The 27,572-nt window shown below is 36.8% G+C and overlaps 1 protein-coding gene across 3 annotated transcripts; it reads left to right on the top strand.

Annotated features, from left to right (window-relative positions):
- On the top strand, positions 1–25,788 carry PCMTD2 (protein-L-isoaspartate (D-aspartate) O-methyltransferase domain containing 2). 3 transcript variants are annotated; one of them, XM_072633215.1, is made up of 6 exons: positions 1–274; positions 4,986–5,317; positions 12,744–12,846; positions 14,152–14,323; positions 18,138–18,261; positions 22,674–25,788. In XM_072633215.1, exons 2-6 carry the CDS (start codon positions 5,011–5,013, stop codon positions 23,054–23,056), a joined length of 1,089 nt encoding a protein of 362 aa, XP_072489316.1. In that variant the 5' UTR covers positions 1–274; positions 4,986–5,010; the 3' UTR covers positions 23,057–25,788. The 3 variants fall into 3 exon arrangements, with proteins under 3 accessions (XP_072489316.1, XP_072489318.1, XP_072489317.1); XM_072633217.1 differs by lacking the exon at positions 1–274 and adding an exon at positions 338–361 and having other exon boundaries at positions 22,674–24,794; XM_072633216.1 differs by lacking the exon at positions 1–274 and adding an exon at positions 2,944–3,385 and having other exon boundaries at positions 22,674–24,794.
- Positions 25,789–27,572: the final 1,784 nt, after the last annotated feature.

Here is a 27,572-nt window from a genome sequence, read left to right as displayed (position 1 = left end):
GTTTACAGCTGTCGGTGGGAGGCGGAGCAGTCGCGGCGATCCTGGGGCTGAGTGAGGGGCTGACGGAAGCACCGGAGCCCGGATCGGGGGCAGGGGGCGGCCTCGCTAAGGGCAGGGTCGGGCGGATCGGGGCGGGGCCGGACTGTAGGAGCCTGGGCTGCGAGCCCTCGGGCGCCTGGGCCGGGGCCAGGCCCCGGCGGGGCAGCCAGAGCCAAGACCCGAGGACCTCCAGGCCTCAGCCCAGCGCAGGCCCTGTCTCCGCCCGAGGCCCGAGGTAGAGCCGCCGGCCAGGCAGCCGAGAGCTGCGGATGCCCAGGGGCGGGATCCCGGGGCTGGCGGGGAGGAGGCGGCCGCCCCTGAGGTGGGCTTGGAGGGCGCTGATGCCTAGCAACCCCCCCCCCCCCCCCGCTCCCTGCGACGTGGGGGCTTCTCCCCCGGGTCCCGAGGGAGGGCTCCGCGGGCATGCCCCCCCACCCCGGGCCGGGATCTCGCCAATCCGGCCAGCTCGCCGGGACCTCAAGCACCCCCTTACTTAGCAGCGTGGGGTAGTGGATGGAGAACTGGGATCTAGTCTGGTCTCCGACGGCTTTGGCTGTGCCACCCTGGGGAAGTCACTCTGCCTCTCTGGGCCTCCCTCTGGGCAAAGCTCTGCAAAAGTTGCGGCTCTTGTCGGAGTCATTTTTATTGGTGGGAGTTCCGTTGGTACACACTGGAAATAATGGATAATGGTCCCCTTCCCACCGAACCCCACCCGAGAGGGGACCGTCTGTCGCACCCCCGGGTACATTGTGGAGGTGGGATTTCACCTCTGCAGGGTTCTTTGCATTTCAAAGCCGTCCAGGAGAAACTGACGCGTTCCCTTTTTATCCAAGGTCAAACAGGGGGCGGAGTAGGGATTCGAACCCCGCACTTGGATTCCATGCCCTGTGCGCTGCCCTCTCCATCTAGTGCTGCCTTGTGGCAGTTTCTCGGCGGGGTGGCCAGGCGCGTCTGCTCCTCTGGGAGCGGCTGAGAACAGATTTTGGTTACTGGGATAAACAGCCCCGAGGCACCGGCTTAGCGGGCTAGGTGGTGCCGCCCGCACGGGTTCTTCCCGGGCTCTGGTTCTAGTCCTTGCCCAGATGTGGAGTCGTTCTGGCGGCGCTCCTGGTCCGCCCAGCTGCGCCGCTGCTCACCGCCCCAGCTTCTTTACGTGGCGCCCCGCAGGCACCAGTGCATCGCTCCCTGCTCCTCACCCAGAAGTTGCAGCCAGGCGGGTCTCCCGAGGTGGCTTTGGGAATAAAGTGTACAGGAGTTCTCTGCTTTCTGTCACCTCCTGGTTGACGCAGTTAAATCACTTCTAGATTTGAAATAATGGAATAAAGGGTAGAGAGTACTTCTTGGCTTACCGTGACTTCCTAGTTGAGAGAGTTAAATTACTTCTATATTTGAAATAATTGATACTGCTTTTAAATTCTTTCCCTCAAAGAGGTTTTTACGCCATAAGGATTGTTGTTTGGTGTGGGTTTTTTCCCCGTTCAGTAGAATATCCTATCCCTTTAATACATAACGCTTTTACTTTTTTTCAACTGTGCAAGTGTCAATGAAAGACAGCCACCCTTAAGATAAAGGTATTTTCGCAAGGTTTTCTAATGATTAGGACATGTTGCTCCTGTAGAGAGTAACTGATAAAAGTTTGACACTACAGGAAAGATACGGAAATTTAACAATCAACTTTGGTAAGGGTAACTCTAGTAAAATGTTGGATGGGTCACTGATTATAGCTATCTAAAGGCTTTGATTAAATTAATCAATTGAAATGTGGTAACTGCATGGTTAAAAGGACTGTCTTAAACCACATCTAGGCCTTAGCAGAATTTGAAATACAATCTTAAGTCCAGAAGGGTTACAGATTGCCTTTTAAAAAATAACCCTTGGACACCTTCCACTTACATACCCTTCTCCCTTTACTCCTCTCCAAAAATACATCCTACCCTTGCCATATTAAATTTTTTAAAGGCTCAGTTGATTATGAAAGGAAGACACTGTAGTAAATTGATCCTTTTTATTTAAACTTGTTCTTTTAAAGTAGTTGACAGAATCACTTGCCTTGTTTAAAAATTGGTTGCTTTGTTTGATGCTTAGATTTATTATCAATTACTGCTGTTTAGCCACATAAATCAAAATAATTAATCCTCCTCAGCCTAAAGAAATACCTGAGCTATGGAGAATTGATGTAGAACATTGATATTAAGGTAATCTGTGAGAATGAAATCTGAGCATTTTGAGAGGAAGAGCACTTGAATTGTTTTAGGGAATAAGCCTCATTTTTGGTTTTATAAGGGGGCTACTTATGAGAGGGTGCTGTGCTTTTTCCTAGTTTAGGATTAGCTATTAGAGATATACAGAAGTTAGCCCTTACTTAATTCTTTTCTGTTAACTGCTAGATAATGAAAAGAACAGTTTTTTTGTCAACTTATATCCAATTTTTTTTGTTCTCTTCCCTTGTGGGAGATGATGGTCCAATACTATAAGAATCTAAGGGGAATTGAGTGAGGTGCAAGCCTAATACAAGTTAAAAATGTGATTTGACAGTTAAAAAGCCAATGCAGTCTTAGGCTCTGTGACATTAATAGAAATATTGTGTCCACCTCCAAGGAAGTAATAGTCCTGCTTTATCTTGCCCTGATTGTATCACATCTGAAGTATTATGTTCATTTGGGGAGGGAGTCACATTTTAGGGATGACATTGATAAATGACTTTGTCCAGAGGAGGGTGATGATGAGGGCATTAGAAACTAAATCACAGGAGTATTGATTGAAGGAAGTAGTGTGGAGAAGAAAAGTCTTGAGGACCTGAGTTTTTGAAGGACTAGCTATAAAAGATGAATCTTCTTCTGCCCAGTGCCTGGCACATAGTAGGCATTTCAATGTTTGTTCATTGATTGCTTGACCCCAGAGAGCAGAACTAGGGGAAAAGAAAAAAATGGAAGTTACAGAGACATATTGTGACTCCATGTTAGCAAAAGTTTCCTCATAATTAGAACTGTCCAAAAATTGAATGGATTGTCTCAAAAGGTAGTGAAGTCACTTTTACTAGAAAGTCCTCAAGTAGAAGCTGGATAACTACTTGTCTGGGATAATGTAGAAGGAATTCCTGTGCAAGTGAGAACTGGACTAGATCACCTCTGAGATCCCCTTCAGCTCTGAAATTCTGTGATTTCTGAGTATGGAAACAACATGAAGCATTCTATTCCATTATAAATGTTGGATAAAGAAGGTCTTCAAAAACTGGAGAAGTTATAAAAAGATAGCATTTATAAGTTATAATTATAGTTTGATAAAGAAGTTAGGAAAAATAGATCTCCTTGGGACTCCAGAGGAAAACATTTAAATGAAAAAAAAGGTATGTAACAATGTGATTGTGTTCTATGGCCTTATAATGCTGAGCAACATAAATGGATTGGTTTTCCCTTGTACTACTATCATAGAAATAATGCTGTAAAACAGTGCCTTGAAAATTGAACTTGGCATAACTTGTTGAAAGCAGGATTTGAGGAGAAACCTTTTAATTTAGTTTGGAAAAGTCATCTTGGAGTTTGATTTTATACTTTTAGGAGTTTACAGATAACTAATGGTATTAGTTGTAAGTAATATTAAGTAATAGCCACTTCATGTTAATTTTACTAGTATAAGAGGGTGTTAAAGCCTTAACTAGGAAAAAGCAACATCAGGCAGAGGGGGCCTCTCATGTTGGTTTTGTATGATAAAAAAAGTCACTCATTGAGACTGAAAAGAGATGAGTTAAGTGTTCAGTCTGTTCTCTGGCTAACTGGCTCAGGGAGAATCAAATACATCCCCCATCAAGTGAACTGACCATAGGTATTGCCTTAAGAGAAAAAGGAAAAGCAGCTTTTAGTAAATGGATTTTTAGAAGTACTAGTCAGTTATAAATCTTAATTGTGAAGAATAGTAATCATAATTAAAATCTGGTTGTAAAAATGGGCAGAAATTCATGGGTAGCAACATATTTGACAGGCTTTTTAAACATCTTTAATGCGCTTTAGGTGATGCAGAGTAATTATATGTAGTCAGCTTTTATTTTTATTTGTGGGGAGGGGTGAATTCCATCCCCGACTGTCAGAATTGCAGATTTTGTTTATTTGGTTTGGGAAATTTTTTTTCTAAAGATCTGTAAAGGCCTAGTGTCATTATTCACATTTTACTTTCAGAAATAGAAAGAATTATTGTAAATAGTAAATAAAAAAGTAAACAATATTCAAGTTATTATAGTATATGAAGAAATTCTGTGGATGTGCTTCATTTTGTGAAACTGGTAGGTTAGAATTTTTTTTAAATTTAACCAAACAATGGAAAGCAAATCTTTTACAAATAATTGCTACTGTTTTATGTCGCATAAAGCTATTACTTTATGGGATAAAGATAATTTTGAAAGGGAAGATGTTCTTTTTTGTGAGAGGAATATAAATTAAGGAAAAGTTTCCACTGGTACTATGTATGCTAGTTGTTGGACCCAGAAGGGAAGGTTCACCATAGTTTTCCCTTAAAGACAATTGAGAAGAATGTAAGGTAGGTATTTTTTTTCCTCTTAAAAAAGGTAGAAGGGGAACATAGAATATTACACCTTGTTAATAGTTATAAATAATTGTGGTAGCAACCATGATTAGTCAGAGTGGGTCCTGAAATAGGTTTTGCATGTTGTAGAAAATATTTATCAGAATTTGATGTGGTATCATATTTATCATGTTATATCCTTTACTGAGAATAAGTCTTTGAAATCCAGGTGAAGAATCATATGTTAACCTTCTTCCATATCTGGTAAATAGATTGCTTGATATAGTTATGCCCTTTTTCAAGTTTGCTGAAATGTCTTACCCTGTCATGACTTAATTGAGAATTCTGATTGAATAATGTGTTCAGAACTTTTATTTTTTCATGTCTTCTTTGTCTTATCTCTTTTTCCTTTACTCCCTTTGTAATTGTAGCTCTTCCTAAGTATTATCCTTGAAAATGGGAGGTGCTGTCAGTGCTGGGGAAGACAATGATGAGCTAATAGATAACTTGAAAGAAGCACAATATATCAGGACAGAGCTGGTAGAACAAGCCTTCCGAGCTATCGACCGTGCCGACTACTATCTTGAAGAATTTAAAGATAATGCCTATAAAGACTTGGCCTGGAAGCATGGCAATATTCACCTTTCTGCCCCATGCATATATTCAGAAGTGATGGAAGCCCTGGATCTACAACCTGGACTTTCATTCTTGAATCTGGGTAGTGGCACTGGTTATCTCAGTTCTATGGTTGGACTCATTTTAGGTAAGGAAGATATGGAAATCTGACTCATTTCTTTATTCTCTGCCGATACCATTTATTTTTACAGTACAATAAGTAGCCTTTTGGGCATGTTCTTGGCCAAAATCTCCTAGCGGGGAGAGAGGGGAGTTGTTCATGATTTTCCATGGTTGATGATCAAATTTTACAATTCTAATCTATACATCCTGTCCCTTGCCAAGTTAATTGACTCCCAGAGCTTTAACTACCACTTCTATATTACATAGGTGACTTTCAAATCTTTATTTTTAGTGCTGACCTCTCTGTCCTGAGCTCCAGGCCCATATTTCCAACTCCCTACAAGACATCTTCACATGGATTACCCAGTAGAACTTCAAACTCAACACATCCTAAGCCAAGCTCATTATTTTTTCATATATACACAGTTGTCCATTTGACCCTTTTCTTCCTGCTACCATTCATTCACCCATTTTCCCATGTCCAGACTCAGTCACTGATTTATCCTTTGCTTTTACCATGTTCTTTCAAGTCAATCTGTACAGTATCCTTCAAAACCATCTCATCAATCAGTTACTCAGCATGTACTTAAGGCTTACTATGTGCCAGGCACTATGCTAAGTATGGGTTACTGCCACCACCTGAGTTCAGACCTTTATTATGAACCATTTGAACTATTGGCACACCTGTTTTATAGGTTTTCCTCCCTCCAGTCCATCCTTTATGCTTCTGCTAGAATCGTCTTTCTTATGACCATATCTTGTCAGACCTCTATTCAAAAATCTTTAGTGGCTCTATGCCTGCCTACTTTTAAAAATTCAAATACCCCTACATGTCATTCAAAGCCCATCATAACTTGGTACCATCCTTCCTTTCCAACTTTATCTCATATTTCTCTTTTTTCTATGCTTTTTGTTCCAGAATGGACATCTCTCTGCCCCTGAATGTTTACTGTGCTCTCATTCCAATGTGCCTTTACTTAAGTTTTTCCCTAGGCAAAGAATGTTCTCCCTTCCTCTGTGCCTTTTGAATTCCTGCCCTTCTTTCAAAACCCAACTTAAATATCACCTTCTCCATGAAACCTTTCCTGATCTCTTTCTGCCCATTAGTTCACAGAGCACTGTTTTATTACTTTCCATTGCATTTACATTGTGTATTTCTAACTGTGTCTGTTGGTGTCTTATTAGATTATGAGTTTCTTGAAGGTAGTGACTTTGCCTGTTCTAAACTTCACAGTCTCTTTAACAGCTAGCACAATGCCCTAGATATAGTAGGTGCTTACTAAATGTGTTGTGCTTTATTGAGGATTCATTCAACTTTAAGTGAATTTAAATTTAAGTGACTACTACATACTAGCTGCTAAAAAAAAGAAACAAACAAAAAACCAACCACAAGGATGAATAAGACAAGATCCTTGCCTTCAAAGATCTGAAATCTAATAGTACTAGATGTGACTTACTTTCTTGGGAGGAGAGCCAGTGACCAGAAAACCATCTAACCTGGTCAGCAGCTGCCAAAATCTACACTGTATTTCCTACCTCCAAAGAAAAATGGAGGATGATAGATTAAAAAATTTGCAATCCTACCCTAATGGGTCAAAAATAGAACTAATAATAAAAAATTTTTAAATTCTAAATTCTTCTTCAGGATTGTTCTATAGCTATCACAATGACCAGGCATTAATGAAATGCCTACTTTATGCCAGAAATTATGCTAGGTCCTAAGAATACAAATATGCACAAAAAATAGATTGTTTTTGCCATCAGAGAGCTTACATTCTATTTGGGGGGGCTGAGGAGAGTAAGAAGGACTTCATTATTCTGTTGTAATGAATTAATTTTTAATAAATTTAATTTAATTAATAAAATTAAATAGCTTATTTTTATATTATGTAATAGTAACATATAATAATTATAATAATATATCACATATATTTTCTGTTACATAATATTAATATATTATAATATATAAATACAATAGTTATAATTAATAATTTGATTTGAGTAATTTAATAAACAATTTGTTTTTTCAGTAGCACTTTTTTTCAAATGGAGATTTGGGTATGTAGGTGATATGTTGAGGATATGTCTATCCAAAAATTATTTTGGTTTTGCTACATACATTAAGTATCTATAATATATGTAGGTATAATATAGTATTTTTAAGTAAATAGATTTTTAGTGATTAAATGCCCTATGTCCTTATTTTTTCATATGAGTGCTATTATCATTATGAGAATTCAGCATCCCATAATATCTGTCATCTTGTAACTGAAATTCTTCTTTTTATTAATGCAATTGCAAAATTGGATAAAAAGCAGATACTACCACTAGTTTTATATTAAACTGTTGAGGACACATCTGGGAACCAAGATGACAGAGTAATCAGTAAATCACTGTAACTCTCACCTCCACCTCCACAGTCACAAAATAGTACCCCCAAACAAATCCTGGACTAGCAGAACTAGCAAAAAGATGGGGTGAAAAAATCTTTTAGCCCTAGAAACTTGAAAGATGAGCAACAAAAGTCTGTCTCACTTGGATAAAAGGAGAATGCCGTCCAGGACAGGAAGAATCCCAGCAAGCCAACAGCAAGCCCCACCTTACCAAACCAGTGAGAGATCCTGATGTCTGGCGTGGTGGAGCAGGCAAATGCCAATACCAGGATCCCCCATGTGCCTCAGCATAGCCAGGGAAATAAACAGACTTATCTCCAAGAAACATTACATGAGTCAGCATAGCCCAAGTCAACAAAGCCCCTGGCACAAAAAGCCTGAAACAATGCCCCTTCCACTCTAGGAGTAGAGCTAATTTCTAAAAAAAGGAAAAAGACCAAAAATGATAGACAAAAAAGCAACAAAAAAATTTGACCAAAGAAATTATTATGGTGTCGGAGAAGACCAAGACTCAAACTCAGAAGAAGCCTACAGTGTCAAAACACCTATGAACAAAACCCCAAAGGAAAATGGGAAATGTTCTCAAGCCCAGAAAGAACTCATGGAAGAGCTCATAAAGGAGCTTAAAAATCATATAAGAGACACAGAAGAAAAATTGGGAAAAGAAATGAGAGTAATGCAAGCAAATTATGAAAAAAGAGTCAACAGCTTGGAAAAAGAAAACAATTGCTTCAAAAGTAGAATTGGCCAAATGGAAAAGAAGATACAAAAATCTATAGAAGAAAACAATGCCTTAAAAAGTACAATTGGCCAAATGGAAAAGGAAGTACAAAAGTTTAGGAAAACAACTACTTGAAAGTTAGAATTGGGCAAATGCAAGCTAATGACTATGAGACATCAAGAATCAATTAAACAAATTGAAAAGAAGGAAAAAAATAATGTAAAATTCCTCATGGAAAAAACAACCAACCTGGAAAATAGATCCAGGAAAGACAATGTCAGACTCCTTGGACTACTTGAAAGCCATAATCAAAAGGAGGACCTGAACAGTATCTTTCAAGAAATTATCAAGGAAAACTGCCCTGATATCCTGGAACTAGATGGCAAAATAGACGTTGAAAGAACCTGCTGATCACCTCAGGAAATAGGTCCCTAAATAAAAACTCCAAGGAATATTATAGCTAAATTGCAGGTCAAGGAAAAAATACTAGAAGTAGCCAGAAAGAAATAAGTCAAATAGAGGGAGCCACAGTAAGAATTACACACGACTTAGCAGCTGCAGCATTAAAGGGTCAGAGGTCATGGAACATGATATTCCAAAACACTGAGGAGCTAGAACTACAACCAATAATCACTTACTCTGCAAAATTAAGTATAATACTTAAAGGGAAAAAATGCTTATTCAGTGAAATAGAAGGATTTCAGGCTTTCATAAAAAGACCAAAATTGAACAAAAAATTTTATTTCCAATATCAAGACCCAAGAGAAGCCAAAAAAGGGAAAAGAAAACATAAGGGATTCAGTGGAACTGAACTGTTCACATCCCTACAGTGGGAAGATGATACTTGTAATTCTTAAATATTGTACCACTAATAGTACAGCTAGAAGGAATACACATAGACAGAGGGTATAGATATAAGGTGAATTTGAGGGAATGACTTAAAAAATAATTAAGGGATGAGAAAGAGGAGTACACTGGGTACAGAAGGAAAGGAGAATAGGGTAAATCATTTCACATGAAGAGGCAGGAAAAACTTATTACAGTGAAAGGAAAAATGGGAAGGTGGGCAGTGGGCATTGCTTGAACCTTATTCTCATCAGTACTGGCTCATAGAGGGAATAATATACACAATCAATTGAATATAGAAATCTTTTAACTCACAGGAAAAGAGGGGAGGAGATTAAAGGGGGGGTGGACTGAAATAAGGGAGGGCAGATCAGGGGAAGTGGGAGACAAGCAAAACACTGGTGAGGAGGGAAAAGGTGAGAGAAAGTACAAATGGGAGGGAATAAGATGGAAATACACAGTAATCATAACTGTGAATGTGACTGGGATGAACTCATAAAACAGAATCGGATCACAGAGTAGATCAAAAATCAGAATCAACCAGAATTTAAGTACCTACACACTTGAAGCAGGGAGACACACAGAGAGTAAAGGTAAGAGGCTGGAGCAGAATCTGTTATTATTCAGCTGCAGTATAAAAAGCAGAGGTAGCAATTCTGATCTCAGACAAAAGCACAAATAGACCTAATTAAAAGAAATAAGGAAACTATAGCTTGCTACAGACATTGAAGTGGTTTCAGTATTAAACATATCCACCAAGTGCTATAGCATCCAAATTCTTAAAGGAAAAGTTGAGTGAGTTACAGGTTCATGACCAAACAAGTTAGAGAACATTACAAAATGTAAAATAGATAATTTTTGATTATATTAAATTAAAAGACTTTTGCACAAACAAAACCAATGCAACCAAAATTAGAAGGAAAGCTGGGAAACAATCTTTACAGCAAGTGTCTCTTATGAAGGCCTCATTTCTCACATGGATAGAGAACTGAGTCAAATTTATAAAAATGTAACCTATTCGCCAACTGATAAATAGTTAAAGGATATGGACATTCAGTTTTCAGACAAACAAAGGTATCTATAGGCATATGAAGAAGTGCTCTAAATCACTTCTGGTTAGAGAAATACAAATTAAAACAATTCTGAGGTACCACCTAACACCTCTCAGACTGGCTAATATGACAAAAAAGGAAAAATAAATGTTGGAGAAGATGTAGGAAATTGGGATACTAATGCACTATTAGTGAAGTTATGAACTGATCCAGCCATTTTAGAGAGCAATTTGTAACTATGCCCAAAAGGCAACTAAACTGCACATACCCTTTGATCTAGCAATACCACTACTAGGTCTGTATCCCAAAATGATCTTTCAAAAGGGGAAAGGACCTACATGTGCAAAAATATTTATAGTTGTCTTTTTTGTGGTGGCAAAATATTGCAAATTGAGGAGATACCCATCATTTGGGAAATGGCTGAACAAGCCATTCATTCATATGAATGTAATGGAATACCGTTATACTAAAGGATACTAAATGATGAACAGGCAGATTTCAGAAAAACCTGGAAAGACTTGTACAAACAGATGCAGAGTTAAATGAACAGAGCCAGGAAAACATTGTACACAGTTTAAGCAGCATTGTGTGATGATCAACTATGAATGACTTAGCTCTTCTCAACAACAGAGTGATCCAAGACAAGTATAAAGGACTCACGATGGAAAATGATATTCCACATCCATTTAAAAAACTGATGAACTCTGAATGCAGATCGAAACACTTTCTTCACTTTATTCTTTTTCATGTTTTTTGTCTGTTTCTTTCAATCTGTGACTAATATGAAAATATGTTTTACATAATAGCACATGTATAACCTATATCAAATTGCCTACCAGTTTTGGAAGAGGGGAAGGGAGAGAGGAAGATAGAAAAATTGGAGCTCAAAATCTTGTAAAAATTAATGCTAAAAATTGTCCTGACATGTAATTGGGGAAAAAATGAAATACCGTTTTTAAAAAAATGTTGAGGACAACCAATAGGCTAAGGGAAAAGTACACCTAAAAATGAGCCACTTAAATCTGAATTCAGCTTTATACTACTTGACATTATGAAAGTCCATGCCATAAATGCCCCTTAAGATACTTAGAAAGTTACTCCTGACACTTAACACAGATTCCACCACTTTTCCATCTTAGTAAATAAATACTCTCATACATTGCTGTGGCCAAAAATATTCAACACCACTTGGCCACTCTTTTGGTGAGTAGACTGAATTTAGCTAGACTGAGCTTTGGATTACAGACATGTTCTTCATTACTGTCTCTATTGCTGCTTCTTGTTACTTTTCAAGCTATCCAAAGCCTTTCCAATTATTCAGAATATGCCTTGGCAAACTCAACGTGTTAGGAATACTAGAACTTGGCCTCTATATGTCCTAGCCTCCAAGAACCCAGGGTCACCCCTTGCCATGAGGAGAAAATAGAGTAAGATGATAGTGGAAATTGTATTAATTATGCACACATGTATGGACTTCATCAGCATAAGAACTATTGATGAGTCCAACTTTCTGTACTTCCTCTGCCAATACAGGTTGGCATCTTCTTTGCAATTTATAATCTTCTAGAGAGTTAACCTGGAACACTCAAGTCACTTGCTCAGTTTCACATAGGTAGTGTGTGTCAGCTGTAGGATTTGAACCCAGTTCTTCCCAGCTTAGAAGTTAGCTCTGTCTATACTCCCTCAAGAACTCTGGGTCAGCTCTAACTGATGAGAAGGGAGTAGAGTAGTTATGGTTGAGCTGGGAGAACAGGAAAGGATCAGGAGGGCAATGCCATGATAATGAAGACAAACAGGTTTAGTGAGAGTTAGGAGGTAGAAGAGATTATATCGGAAAGGAATTTCAGCATTCAGGACCTTGAAGGTTGTAGAGTTCCAAATAAAGGTCACGTCAAAGTGCTAAAAGCTTTTTCACAAGAATTTGAAATATCGTAGGTAAAACTTTTCTTATAGCTTTAGTTCAAGTATTCGATGTACAATTCTTTCAGCACAAATAAAAACAAATTGAAAGCATATCTAGGTGTATCATGTAAAACTGTGGTGTTTTTAAATGATATTTTTTAACAATGCCTTTTGTTATCCATTAAAGACTCAGCTTGTCCCATTTCCCATATGAAATCTTTTCTAATTCCCTTCAGTTATTATCTCCATCCCCTCATATTTCTTTGTATTTGCATTGTATATATTTTGTCTGCATATCTATTGCTTCCTCTCCATCCCCCACAGATTGTAAGCTCCTCAAAGGCAGAATCTGTTGTCATATCTTTCTGTCGCACTGTGCGTACCTTATAGTAGGCACTTAAATGCTTGTTGAATTCAATTGAGTAATTGATAACTGGATGGATATATTGTAATTGAAGTGAATAGATAAAGAATGAATAAGAAAAAAAAAGCTCCATGCCATGGTTATAAAAATTTTCCTGTTCCTGAATATTTTAGGTCCTTTTGGTGTAAACCATGGGGTAGAACTTCATTCAGATGTGATAGAGTATGCCAAGCAGAAACTGGACTTTTTCATCAGAACAAGTGATAGCTTTGACAAGTAAGGCTTTTATATTTTTTTACTAGATCCAAGTTTGTAGATTATAATTTAACAGACTGATGATAAAAAAGAAGAGATTGTTCATTTCACTTTACACAATGAATCTTAAAAAAAAGAATCTAGCAACTTTGTTGCTAGGTTGAAGTTGGGAGTATTGGAGTTCCAGAGATCAGTCAGGATTTCATTCTCACCCATTTTAAAATCCAGTACTTTGAAGTTATTCCATTTCAAGTGCTTAGAGCCCTAGACATAGATGAATTGACAAATTTGTCCTTAATATTGATAAATGGAAAAGAAACTGTTACCAATTTGTATATGTTCCTAGCACATACACAAATAAATTAAATATATATACTTTCATTTTAGGATATAACTAACCCTTATCATTTACAAAAATTATTAATAATAGTTCAGATAACATTAATGTTCTACTCTTAAGGATTGCTTATAGGAGAGTTAAGTTTTTTTTTAAACAGATCTCATCTAATTATGAAATAAGAAAAATGTCCATAGTAATTGAATTTTTAAAAAACAAGGTCATGTTTCTCCTTGTGTTTATATGTATAACTTTAAATTATTAGAATTCTCATTATATTTCAAAACTAAGTATGTTTTAATAAGTTAATATTTTGATAAGCAGCTTAACAGTTTTGTTTCTTGACTGTAAGTATTTAGCCTTTTCATTTAATGTTGCATAACTCTCTGATTTTATCCCTAGAGTACAGTTGTTGAGTTTTTTTAATGTTATCACTACATCCTGGCTATGTCCAAATTTTTGAATGTCTCTGAGAATGTTTGTAATAGAGTAGGAAGAGTTCTTCACTTGGAGTCAAAAGACTAGGCTTCTGCTTCTGCTTCTTATTCAAGCAAGGCACTTTTCTCCCTTATTGTCAGTTTCTCTATTTGTAAAAACAGAGATAATTATGCATAATTGACCTACATAAAGTAGGCTTACTTTAAATAATACTATAAATTTAGCATTCTCAGACTTGTAAAGGCAGTTAGTATAAAGTCGTTCTCCCCATTTTATAAATCAGGAAACTGAAACTCAGGTGGAGAGTGATTTGGCCAAGGTCACCTGACTCAGAGGTGACAGAACTAGGGCTCCATCCCAGGACATCTACCTCCTAGTTCAGTGCTCCTTTCACTATACCACGCTGCCTCTCTGATGGTGGGACGATTGTTTAAGCTATAAAGTGCTATGTGAATATGTTTAAACCTAAAGACAATTGAGGTGATAGAATAATGCTACTTATAGACTTGTTGCAGTATAAACAAAGTATATGAAATGTTCTTCACCTTCAGGTTTGAATTCTGTGAACCTTCCTTTGTTACGGGCAACTGTCTGGAGATTTCTCCAGATTGTACTCAATATGATCGTGTTTATTGTGGTGCTGGAGTTCAGAAAGAACATGAAGATTACATGAAGAGTTTGCTTAAAGTTGGGGGAATTCTTGTCATGCCACTAGAAGAAAAGGTTAGTTTACTTTCATGAATATAGTGCTTTACTCCTTCTCTTTCTTCCTTTTAATTGTTAAGTACTTCACAGACTATTATAGCCCTGAAAACACTGATAATAAAACACAGATTTACTCTAGGGAGCAGTGTACCTCAAAGATAGAGAACTTGAATGTTCTTTACTACCATTTCTCACCCTTTTTTATGCCCCTTGCTTCTTTATACTGCTTCTGGCTAGAGTGCCCTTTATTGAATATGTCACAGAGAAGCTGTGCCCTAAACTCAATCAGTGTTCTGTGAAATGATCATAAATTTAGAGCTAGTGAAAGGACTTTACTGTAGGTCATCTGCTCTGTCTGTCCTTATTTTAGAGATGAGGTAACTAAGCCTTAGATGACCTTTGAGGTTCTGAATCTTTAATCCTATGGTCAACACTTTGGACTCATTGAGGAATCAGTTAAACAAATATTAAGTTGGGACCAGAATGGCAATAGTCTACTGATTTACTCATTTTTGTCAGATAGTCGTCTACTGCACTAGCACATCTTGGGATAACTCCCTTTGCTAGAGATGAAATATCTTTATATGATATTTTCTCCTCCAATCCAAAAGCACTGTAACAAGTTATTCACAGCCAAAAAGGACTAGTAAATTAAAATGATAGTAAAGAAAGGGGAAAAGGAAAGATAGTAAAAAAAAAAAAATTATTCAAGGTATAAAATTAGAAGCAGTGTCGTAAATTTATATTCAAGTCCCTCAAGCAAAACTCTGCAAAAGGACCGCAGAAATATACTTTCTGTTTACCTTTATGGTTTGGGATCACAGACTACCAAGGAATAATTAGCACATAGTTAGACACATCCTAACATGGTAAAAAAAAACAAAACAAAACAAAACCAAAAAACAACTAACTTGTCACGTTATGAAAGCTGTAGGAAAAGCACTGCTACAGTAGGAATATAGGTACATTAATAGAGTGAGTCCTGTTTTATTAGTATTCATTTTCTGTATTTTAATTTGGTGAATAATTTTGTATACAGCACAGTGATAATAAGACGAGAGCGTTACTGTTCATGTTTTATCAGGAAGCTATTGCTTTTCCTTTAGTAAAGCTAATTTTAAGAGGTATGCAGTGTTTTTAAATGTTGTTCTTATTTCTTTAGGGACAGAACTTTTCCATGACATTCAACAAACATTTGTTAAATAATGTGTGGAATTTATTATATACTTCTTAAAACAGCAAGTGGCATGAAATGAAGATTCACATTTTCATATACAATTTTCTATATATGTTCTGCTACATATTTAAACATGTTCTTTTGGTGTTTTATTTCAGAAAAAAATTAAGAAAATGAACTATAAGCTATTAGGGGTATGGGTCTGGACCTCAGGGGAGAGATTAAAGGGAGACAAACAAACTGAGGAATCACCTCCTGAGAGATCGCATTTCAAACTGTGAGAGTGAATAAGATTGCCAAGGGGAAAGCAAAGAGTAAAAGGAGATGAGGGCTGAGGATGGACCCTTGAGGAATACCAGCGTTAAGGTATTAGGGAGAGGATGAGGAAACAAGGCATAGGGCAGCAAGAGAATTATAAGATTAGGAGGACAGATTTAGATTTGGAAGGAGGGTATTTTTTATTGATAAGAAAGCTGAGATCCAGAAGGGCTAAGTGCCTTGCGGAAGGTCCCACAGGCTGGAACAGAGCTGAGATTTGAACCCAGTTTCTCTGTCTCCAAAAACATCGTTCTCCCCATTGCATGGATGAGTGCAGTGTCTGAAGCCTAAAGAGCAGAAAATCCACAGAGGGGGAGTCAGTGATATAAAGACAGAGAAATGTCCATTGTCTCTGCCACGTAGGAGGTCATCTTATTTTACTTGGTAAAGAAATAGCAAACCTTGATCTTACCCAAAACAGTGACTGTCTTTTTAAGAAATGGCTGGCTACTGAAATAATGGCCAAATAAATGTTGAGATATATTTATCTTTGTCACAGAGGAATAAAGATACTCAGTTTCAAGTTGAACATTTTCTGTAAACATTTTTCTAGGTAGATATTTTTTAAATTGATAAATTTTGTTTTGACATGGCATACAAACTCCATCTAGCTCACGCTCACATCCCCCAAAATAATTTAGCAAAACAACACAAAATGATTGTAATGGAAGATGCATATGCCTTTACATTGTGTTTAGTTTATAATTTGTAGACTTTGGAAGGAACAAATTTATTTTTAAATGACTAGACTGCATTAATAGTGTTTTGCTGTAATTTTAAAATGATGTTTCTTGGGAGCAGTTTCATGATTCTAAACTTTTAAAATATGAATTAATGATCCATTTCCCCTTTAAAAATTCCTGAGGGCATTGTACATGTTGTCAACTGCAGCATTTTCAGGAGGGCTGTGAAAATATTGCTATTTGGAAGCTGAATACTGTGTAATTATAATGATCCATCTTGATCCCGGAAGATAGCAATAAGGAAATGTAATTAGTGGAGATGGTCTCATGGATGTAGAATGTTATATATGCAGTTTCCACGTCAGTTGGTTTTGTTTGACTATTTTTCTTTGTCACGGGGAAAGGTTCATAGAGGAGAGGGTATTTCTGGTCATGACTGAGAAGTAAATAGAAAAGGCTTCAATGAAACAACAAAATGAAGTTGCTTTTTGGAAAGCACAAAAATATTGTGGTGCGATATGCATTAGCAGTGTGAGATATTACCAGAAAAGTTAATTTTAACTACTCATTTGTCTATATTTTTATCCACATGGGCTTTCAGTGTAACGGTACCCTAGAAAGTGAAACTAGCCCTCATGTTTTCTTTACCCGAAAGCTTGTTCAGGAAACCAGAGTATGAGAAGGGAAGTGTCAGGGAGAAAAGCCTTGTCTTCCTCACCTTTGCAGTATTTATAATCTCATTTACTTAGGGGATTTGTTTACCAGCTTAGATTTGATTAGCTAAGTAAGACTTGCACTTAAACGCTGCTTCCAAAGCCCTAGTGAGTGAAAATAGTACTCTGACCTAGTTTAGCAATCTGGGAACATTCAGAAACATTGCACACTGAATGATCCCTGTCACAAGACTGTTATAAGTAGAACATTGTTTCTGAAGTAATTGCAAGGTTATGGTGAATTCCATGCTGTAGCTAAAATAATTGTAGTTTGGTTTTAGTTGAGTGATTTTCAGCAGACGTTAGCAGAACATGGGGACTGATCAAGTTATATCACCTGTTAGTGCTGGTCAAGAGAGATCTGAGTTTGAATCCTGGATTTGATGATAGTTCATGTGTCATTTGCGTCTCCGAACTTTGCTTTCTACATCTGTAAATTGTACTATTAATACTTGCAGTGGTTATGAGGAAAGCTTTTTTTGTAAACTCTGAACTATTATTATTTGAGAGGCAGTATGATGTAGCTAACATAGAGTTAGGAAGGACTATGTTCAAATCTTGCCTCAAATACTTAACTTGCTTAGGATGAATCTTAACCATCCTTGCCCATTGTTTCTTTTGTCAAATCACAGAGTTGGATTTGATGACCTCTATCATCCCTTCTGCCTCAAAACCTGTGATCCTTTCATTCTACTTTCACTTTGTGTTTTTCAGTTGTTATTTAGTATTATATAGCTTAGATTTTCTCTTGTCTGTCAGTAAATCAACAAGCATTGATTAAAGGACTGAGGATACAAAGACAAACTCATAACAGGTGTTTGTATTCTCACAGGTCAAAGGATATGTCTATTTTTATCTTTTAGATTTTAAGAATAACAGTGTTAAACTCCTTACATAATGGCCAAATATTTAAAACTTTTCTCATTTTGGATTTGGGACAGCTTACTAAAATAACTCGAACGGGTCCTTCTGCTTGGGAGACCAAAAAGATTTTGGCTGTTTCTTTCGCTCCTCTGATCCAGCCTAGTCACTCAGATTCAGGAAAGTCAAGACTTGTGCAATTGCGTAAGTACAAAGATCTCTGTTTGGTTTAATCTTCTGTTCTGTTTGATCAGGAACTGGAACAAAAATTATTTGAAAATCTTGACTATATATTACATCTTATCTTCAACTAAAAAAGCCTTTAAAATTTTGCAATCAACTGCAGTCAGATTTTAGGCAGAGTTTCACATGAATGTGCCTGCATCATCAGATTCTACTTTCCTCTCCACCCTAGACAACTGATTTCCCTTTTATTATAAGCCACTTGAGAGTTCATTGTGAGCTTTGAAATTGGAAGGTATGGAGAGGGGAAGAAAATGTGAGAAAGCCAAAAACTTAACCACAGAATCATGGGAGCTGTACATTCCTAAGATTGCTTGGGGAAGTATACAGTGTAGTCAGTTCCAGAGCAGAAAAGTCAGGTGCAGAGAAACTCTGCTAGTTCATGTATGGGCTGGTTGATCTGATTCTGACCGTACATCCTCCCAACCCTAATCCACCATGACTGTTCATACAGAACAACCTGTTCTGCCCACAGTGAATACAGCCTCTGCCTCTTTTGCCGTCTTCCTACTACCCCTAGTAACAGGTTAGAACTAACTCCATTAGACTGAATGTTCACTAAATATACTTCTTTAACTGGAACATTTTGTTATATAAAATTGATTATTTGACAGTTAATTGTTTTTCAACCTCTTTTATCCCTAAGGAGAAGTACAGGCTTTTCGTAGTATTCTCACCTCTCATTGACTATCTTTGTTACCAGTAACCCTGAGGGTCTTCCCCTCCCAGTTTTATATATATATTATATGTATGTGTGTGAATATATATATATATGTGTGTATGTATGTATGTATATTTTTTTTAAATTAAAGAGGCCATCCCTTGACTCACTTCTTAAAGTGGTCTATTCACTGAATGGGCATTACCTCACTCAAAGTAAGAACTTGAAAAGGCCTTAGCCTAAAAGGACCAGAGTCTCCAGGGTCTGCCATTGCATCCTGGACCATCTCCAATCATTTTGATGAATATCTGGCCACTAGACCTAGATGGCTATGGAGGAGAAAGTGAGACTGGTGACCTTGCACAGCCCTCCCTCACTCAAATTGTTGAGGTCAGAAAACCATAATGTTGAGGTTTGGGGTGTTAGGACCCCAAAATACCAGCACCCCAGGTGCTGCCCAAATGAATTCAGCCTAAGCCTTCTTTCAGCCAAAGTAAAACAAAGTTTATTAAAGATTCACCATATTGAGTTGACTCTTAAGAAGCCTCGCCATTTGTGATGCTTGTATTAACAAGCAGGCCAGATAGAATCCGAGCTTGATTGGATCTAAGAATCTGAATGCCTTCATGGAGGCAAGATGAAACTTATATACATAAAGACTGTGGGAGGGACCTGGGGGTGGTCTAGTAGTCTGGGGTGATGGGAGGAAGGGTTTAGAGAAGGTTTTGAGGGGGAGTCCAAGGAGAATCTTAATGGGACTGGGGTGACTGATCAAGGGTGGGAAACAGCTGGAGGCAGTCAGGAAGGTATCAGACAATGGAGGGATTGGGTGGGAAGCACATGGGGTGATCCAGAGGTAACAGATAATGGAGGGCCAGACTAGGTTAAGGGTAACAGATTTGGGTATGAAAAGCCAGATTAAGTGGGAGGATTCAAGGAGGTTCCAGAGTCCTTATCCTGTCAAAATCAAAATCAACTGCAATTCATGTCTTCATCTCCCTGATGTCATGGTTCTCTTTGAGAGCAAAGGGCAAACGCAACAACCGGAGCTTATTTTGAGATACAACACAGTGTCCCATTTGGTTTTTTTCCAGCCAGTCTTACAACACAGCATGGAAATGGAATTTCAGCAATTTTCAAATTGACGTGTGTGTGTCTGTGTGTGTGTGTGTGTGTGTGTCAGAGAGAGAGAGAGTTTTCTACAGAAAATGACTAACCATATAGCTCACTTATAGAGTGTCACAGTTGCAAGGGACTTCAAGAGGTCATCTGTACCTAAACAGGCATACCAACTAAAAGAGGACCTCTTCTTTCCAGAGACAACTAATTTCACTTTTGGACATCTGTAATTGTTAGGAAGAAATTTTTCCCTTACATCAGCTTTCTGCCCTCTGAAAACAAGCAGAATGAAGTTAATCCTATCCTTTCACATGACAGATCTTCAGCTAGTGGAAGACAACTTTAGTATTCCTATAGACTTTTTTCTAGACTAAACATAGCCACTTTCTCATATCATTTCCACTGAGGAGGTGGGGGCTGTACAGCTCCTGCACCAGTAGTTTCTAGGTCCTATGGCCTTAGGGATTGCTTTCCAGGATAATGGCTATGGAGGCAGGGCTAGAAGCAGGGCTACTGGAGTAGATTCCCTTGGAATGTTCTGCAACTGGTTAATATCCTTCCTAAAATGTGGTATGTAGAACTGAATACAATATTATAGATGTGCTCTAAAGAGGAGAAAGTGAAACTATCAGCTCCTTTCTTCTAGATACTACGCTTCTCTTAATTGAACCTAACTGATGTCATGGTGACTTTCTCGAGCTTATAGCCCACTCAGCCAAACAGAATTTTTTGAAGTTGCTTGTTATCTAGCCAGGCTTCCCCAACTCTGTGTCTGTTGACTTTTTTTTAACCCAAGTTATAAAACTGAGATTATTCCTATTAACTAATCTCTTACTAGATTTGGCCCATTTTTAGGAATCTGGACTTTAGATGGTAGTTTCTCCTCATAATTTTTTGTGATCTACACATTTTATTGCCATGCCATTTATGCCTCTATCTAAATTGTTGATAAATTATTGACCACCACAGGGCAATGGACAAAGGGTCAGGGCCATCCACTTGAGACTTTTCTATAGGGTGACTTCAACCCATTAATGGCTATTATTTGAGTCTGGTCATTCAACCAATTTTAAACCTTGCCTTGCCTGTCCTTTTCTTTCGTTTTTATTCTCAAGGATGCCAGGAGAGAATTTGTCAAGTGACTTGCTAAAATCCAGTTACAATATCTCCATATTATCCTGACTTGTTAAGGTTATTAATCCTGTTAGAAAAAGAAAATGAAGTTAGTCTGGAATGACTTTTTCTTCCTGGAACAGTAATATTTCTTATTTGCCATCCCTTTCTCTCTTTTTGTGTCAGACCTATGATTTTACTGCTGTGGAGAACTCCTATTGTGGAAGCTCTCTCCATAGATGCAGATCAGTAATTTTTCTGTAACTTAGAATCTTAAAGAATTTTCTAATGTATCAAGAAGTTAAAGTGACTTGCTCAGGGACACACTGCTACTGTGTGTCAGAGGAAGGACTTGAAAACTAGCTCTTACTGGCCCCAAGACTGGATTTCTTGGGAGCTACCTCTCTTTACTTACATTATACAGAGAAGAGACTTTAGTGGACATTAACCTAGCCATTCTTTCTAGGCTTTCATTGTGGTAATTTGAATGTAGCCCCTTTACTGTAATCTTTAGAGTATTTTTACACTCTATACTGTCAAGAATTCTGATTTCTGGCTAACGTATTTAGATATGCTTAATTCCCACCATTATTTCTTTTGGGTTAAAAAAAAATCTTAATAAAATGTTTGTGGCCTTCCCTTCAGTACTTTGATGTAGCTTTGATTTCATGAGAGTAGGTACTGTCTCCATTGGCACATTTCAATACTTTTATCCACATCGTGTCCTCTTCTGTAATTTCTGTCCATATCCTGCTGTAAACCTTCTCTAGAGGCCTGCTTCTAGACCTTCTAATATTTTGTAGATGCCAATGTATCACCATGACTGTCTTTCTGTTAATTCCTTCCTCATTTATATAACTGGCTCACTCTCTTTCATGATCATGTCTTTGTTTTTCTATGTCCTTCCCTACAGTGATTAAATAAAATGATGAGCTTGAAATTAAGGATGTTTTGGGGACCACAATATTGCCTGCTATGCCCTTGGACCTCATTTTGTTTTTTGTAATTTTCAATTTCCTTCTCTTTTGTGAAATGTACAGCACTTCTAGTTTTCAAAAGCAGTGAGAACACTACTCTTAAATCAATTGAAAGGCTATACTTGATTATTCTCCTGGATTGACTAACCAGGAACCTCCTGAGAAAGTAATAAGATATAGGAAATAAATCGAATGTTATGACTAGGAGAGGAAACCTTAATTTTTATTCCCAGTTCTCCTCACTTTTCATGTAGTCTAATGGCTCAGGTGTCTCTCGTTGTCTCTGAAAAGTGGAATCCTAGGTTTTAACAGGGTACTATGTGAATGCAAAACATTATGACTGCTTAATATAATTTTCAGAAATACTTTGATGTTTGTTAAGCTTTGCCAAAACTCAGATTTTATAAATATTTTATAATATCCATGTATTTAAATTAATTTGCATATTTGAGTGAGCCATTATCTCATTAAACTTTGGTCCACTGAATTCTTCTTTATCTTAGCTCCGTTGGCTGTTCGTAGCCTCCAAGATTTAGCTCGAATTGCAATCCGAGGAACTATTAAAAAGATAATTCATCAAGAAACAATGAGCAAGAGTGGAAATGGACTGAAAAACCCACCCAGGTTTAAGCGAAGGCGAGTTCGACGCCGTCGAATGGAAACTATTGTCTTCTTGGACAAGGAAGTCTTCGCCAGTCGTATTTCCAACCCTTCTGATGACAACAATAATTGTGAGGATGTGGAAGAAGAAAGGAGAGAAGAGGAGGAAAAGAATGTGCCTGAAATGAAGCCAGATCCTCCCGTAAACTTTCTGAGAGAAAAGGTCTTGAGTCTGCCCCTGCCTGACCCTCTGAAATATTACCTGCTTTATTACAGAGAAAAATAAGTCTTCTATTTCTATTAAGAAAAAGATACATAAGGGGGGAAGTGATGAGGGCCTTACAACTTGTATATGACTTGCTTACCTGTTAACATGGTCACCCCTGGCACAGATTGGCTGGAGAATGTGACTGCTGTATACTTAAATATCCTCATTTTTTTCTCCTAGTTTCTTGGTGGCCTGCTAATTTTTCTTTTATCTTATAGCAGAATTTCCTTTAAAAGTGACCTGGTGAACACAGACTGCCTAGAAGCAAATATTTCTTCCATTGAGAGGAAAGAAAATCACCTCAGTAAGGCTGTTTTGTATTTTAGCCTTGCTTTAAACTCCAGTTTAAAATATTTCTAGACAGCACCCTAAAGACTACTCTGCAACAAAGTTGCGTAAAATAGTATATATTGTGTAATTAAAATGAAAACTGCTGATTCAAGTTATTTTGCTTCTTCCAAACCCCCCCCACCCAAAGCACAAATTTTACAAGTATACAAAAATCACTTCTGGGGGGCGATACTCCAAATGTCCAGGTTTAAATTCTGAATTTAGGTGGTATCTGCCCTTAATCATTGGCACTGAGTTTGACTCTTCATATAGTTTACTAGATTGGAAAATATTGTTACAAGCCTGTTTAACCAGATTATAAATAAGTAAATAGATACGTTTTTGTGAGTTTGCAGATTGTAAATTTTCTAAAGAGACAGTGATGTTAATTGGAAAAAACAAATCATAAATACATCAAACTACCCTACTTTGTTTCTACATAGTAAGGATCATAAGTAGGTGAAATCCTTTATGGATTTTTGTTTGAACAGTTTACAAGCTAAGCTCTGAAAACTTTGTCAAGTATAGTGTTAGAAATTCCTGAAAGAATATTTTTAGAGATGTCACAGATTCTTTATGTAAAAGGTAACATGACTGATGTTCTTAAGAATATGCAATAAAGACCCAGATGTGGTTGACCTGAGGATGGAAACTAAGATCATTCTGAAGCAACTGACTACTCAGTTTCTCAGAATGTATAGAAGCTGAAAAATCTCAGAATGTAATTAGTGGCAATGTTCCCTATAGATAGTCCTTGCTTTCTTGACCTCAGTTTAGTATTTTTCTGTAACTAGAGTAATGAGATTTAGCTTTTATAGTTCCAGCAAAACTAGATTTTTTAAAAATAATTTTTCTTAAAAAATGGATCTTTAAAATTTTAGTTGTGTTAGAGTAATTCAACTTGCAGTGAATTGTAAATTAAGCTTTCCCCAGATTATGAAGAGTGTAAAAGTAAAGAGGGGAAAGTGTTCTCAGTCTTTCTAAACTAGTGGAGAAAATAATCTAATCTTCAAGATAACCTGGACTGAAAAACCTTTCAATTATCAAAGACTACTTTTGAGATACACTGGAATTAGATTGCTTGACCCAAAGTGTATTTGTTCATTTTTGTTTACTTCCCTGTCATTTTTACATGCTCCAAAAGGCATAACTAGTCTAAAATGTACACAGTAAACCCAAACTCTTAGTGTCTAAGATTTGAACACCCAATTCACATTGACTGTGTCTTGTGATTAAATATTATGTAGCTCTTTGAAATCGCAGGATTCAATTGTCTCTGTGCTAACTGATCTCTGTCGAGTTACGTAATTTTCTAAAATCACTCAATGACAGTTTTTTCACCACAAATTAAAATCTGTGTAGCCAAATAAAAAGAAAAAGTTGATATGTCTGATCCTGAGCTCATAAAATTAGACTGTTAAGGAAACTTTATATGCTGTTACATTCATTTGCCTTTTGGTTCAATGTTAAGGTTATCCATACTTTTCGTCTCCCAGGATTTTCAGTTTTCATATTACCAGTTCATTGCTTGCAGGTCCTAGTGTGGAGAAATCTAATAGGTACATATATGTGTGTGTAGGGCATATATATGCCTATGTATATACACACATATGTATGTATACATACACATAAATGTACACCCATACACACCAACTAGATGATAGATAGATTTGCCATTTACATATAATTTATATGGACATAAGCAATTTGTAGTAAATATTCATCTGAGATCTGTGAAATTTGTTACATAATTAGTACATCGTTACATTGGCTATCTTCAATTTTTTTCTATAATTATATAAGAATTTCAGATTTTCACCACATTTGCCTTTTGATTACTTTAGAATTTTTAATGCTCTTTAAAATGCATAGAAAATTTTTTTCCCTTTATATTCTTAAAAACCAAAATATTCAAGCAGTTTGTGTTTTCATGTTGTCCAGTTGTGCTGTTGTCAAAACAAAAAAACTGATAGAAGAATTTTAAGTGTAATGTATAACTGTGAAATGGTGTGGTGTTTAGCCTGCAAAAATAAAGGGGAATTGTAAATAGGGTTCTCCTCTGCTTAAGCACTTGCACTGTAGGTTAGTATAATAGGGTTATTTTCAGTTTCTACACAGATTAAGGGTAGTATAATGTTTTTTGTATACTCTATAAGCCCTTTTATGAAATACTGTATACTGTAACCTGGTTTTCTGACTTCTGTTCACTTTTATGTTTTAAATATTATGTGACATAGTCTTGACAAGCAGTAAGGTCACAGACTTGTGCAAAGCAAATTTCAGCTATGTAAATCTTAAGTATGTAAGTTGAAAATCAAAATCTGTATATAGAAAGAAGAAAAGGCAGTTTTACTGATCTGGAACTTGCAAGTAATATGAAACATATGGATCATATCAATAAATGCAATTAAGATGTTTTAGCCTTCTTAGCATTGCTTCTGTATCGTGCTATTTTGCAAAGAATTTCACCTAACTTTTTCTTTTTGGAGATTTAGTGAAATTACTTTTTTTCTTTTTAATGTTTGTGCCCACTTTCTTACACTAGAATTGGACTGTTTTTTTCCCCACTTTTCTGAAATTCTCTTTTTCCATTCAGGTAGATAGTTTAGTTTAGTTTAGTTCAGACTCATTCACAGTAGAGCTGAAAATATTTTTAGTTCCTAATGTGACATTGGCACAGGCAAACAGATTATGTTTCTAAAGAACTTAACAGGCTAATGACTAAAATAATTACTCAGCTCTTCAATATTATTCAGAATATACTGGGATCCTAGGTACTTCAAGGGGAGAGGAGCACATCAGGTTTGATTCACCAGCAGTAAGCTAATGGGTAGCAAGCAGGGTTAATTAAGTCACCAGCCCAGTTTTAATATTTTCTAACATGAATTAAAAATGGTTATTTTTCTGAGGTCATCCACAAAATGACTTAACTCGTTGCCATATACTTCAGTATACTTTACCCAAATAATCTCAAAGGACAGTTTTATTCTTGTGCTTTTTAAATAACTTTCAAGTAAAGATGCACTTCCTGAAAATGGACAAATGGACATCACTTACTATTTTCAGCATTATATTATTGGCACTGTCCTTTTTTTTTTATAATTACATGACTTCAAATATTTACATTGGCCCTTTTAATTATATCTATTTGATTTTTTTAAGGTTTTGAAATGCAGAGATGACTTTTTTCTCTAAATGTTAAAAAGCAAAATGGTTAAGCAATTTGTGTTTTCATTCGCTTTTGACAAAAGGAGGAAATTTTTGTGCCTTTTAAAGAACCTTAAAATGTTAATGTAATAAGGGAAATATGTGAAAATTTGAAAGTCTTACATAGTATAGAAAAAATGTAAAAAATGCATATATGCATAAAGAACGCATATACATACATACACATATCCTTTTAGTAAACTGTAAATGCCCTACAAGTCCCATTTTGAATTATGTTTTTACTCTTTGGTCTAAGTCCAAAAAGAAAGGGTAACTATATATTATGTCTTTAAATGAACTTACTGTGACATGTTGCCAGGCAAGAGACAGGCTTACCCAAATCAGCCAAAGATTAAACCCTGTTTCATGAATTTCAAATTTAATCATCTACATACCTTATGAAATTAGTTCCATCCAGACTATTTAAACCCTTATCTCTCTGGAAACTGGAAGGTCATCAGTAAGGGAAGGCATCAGTTGACTCTTTGAGGGTACGGTCATAATCACCATTCAATAAAAGAGCCACCTGCTTCCTGTATCTACTGCTGTGTCTGGTGCAACATTATACAGAAATCTAAGATCTTGCAGAGCTGGTGATGTCACACGAAAGAACCACACACATGTGACTCAGAAATATAACTGTTAACTTCCTGTTTACCTAAAGTGTAGCTGTTTTAAAAAGCTAACCCTCCATCTTTTTGTCACTTAATGTCAACATATTTGGTATTTAGTTTATGGTATTTAGCTTGATCTAGTATGAAAATTGTTCCTTTTCTTGGAATATCATTTTACAAATAAAAGCTGTATATATACTGTGCTGCTAATGTTTCCATTGAATAAAAAAGTATCCTTTGTCTAATGTACAAGTAGCATGGTCTAGTCCTGTGTTAGCAGATTTCTGGGTAACATTTGATCTTTAAATGTGGAGAATTTTAAGGGAAAAAAATATGACAACATGAAAGATTACCTTCTGTTTATTTTTATAATCCTAATATAA

This window comes from Notamacropus eugenii, chromosome 1 (genome assembly GCF_028372415.1).
Source record: "Notamacropus eugenii isolate mMacEug1 chromosome 1, mMacEug1.pri_v2, whole genome shotgun sequence".
NCBI classification, from domain to species: Eukaryota; Metazoa; Chordata; class Mammalia; order Diprotodontia; family Macropodidae; genus Notamacropus; species Notamacropus eugenii.
Note: the sequence above shows the minus strand (reverse complement) of the source record. Positions and strands in the feature narration are given on the sequence as shown.

What these genes read in the sequence shown, in the direction of transcription:
- PCMTD2 (XM_072633215.1), top strand. Translation starts at nt 5,011, where the DNA reads ATGGGAGGTGCTGTCAGTGCTGGGGAAGACAATGATGAGCTAATAGAT. An exon ending in TATGGTTGGACTCATTTTAG is followed by an intron (nt 5,318 to 12,743) that starts GTAAGGAAGATA and finishes TGAATATTTTAG; the next exon opens with GTCCTTTTGGTGTAAACCAT. An exon ending in ACAAGTGATAGCTTTGACAA is followed by an intron (nt 12,847 to 14,151) that starts GTAAGGCTTTTA and finishes CTTCACCTTCAG; the next exon opens with GTTTGAATTCTGTGAACCTT.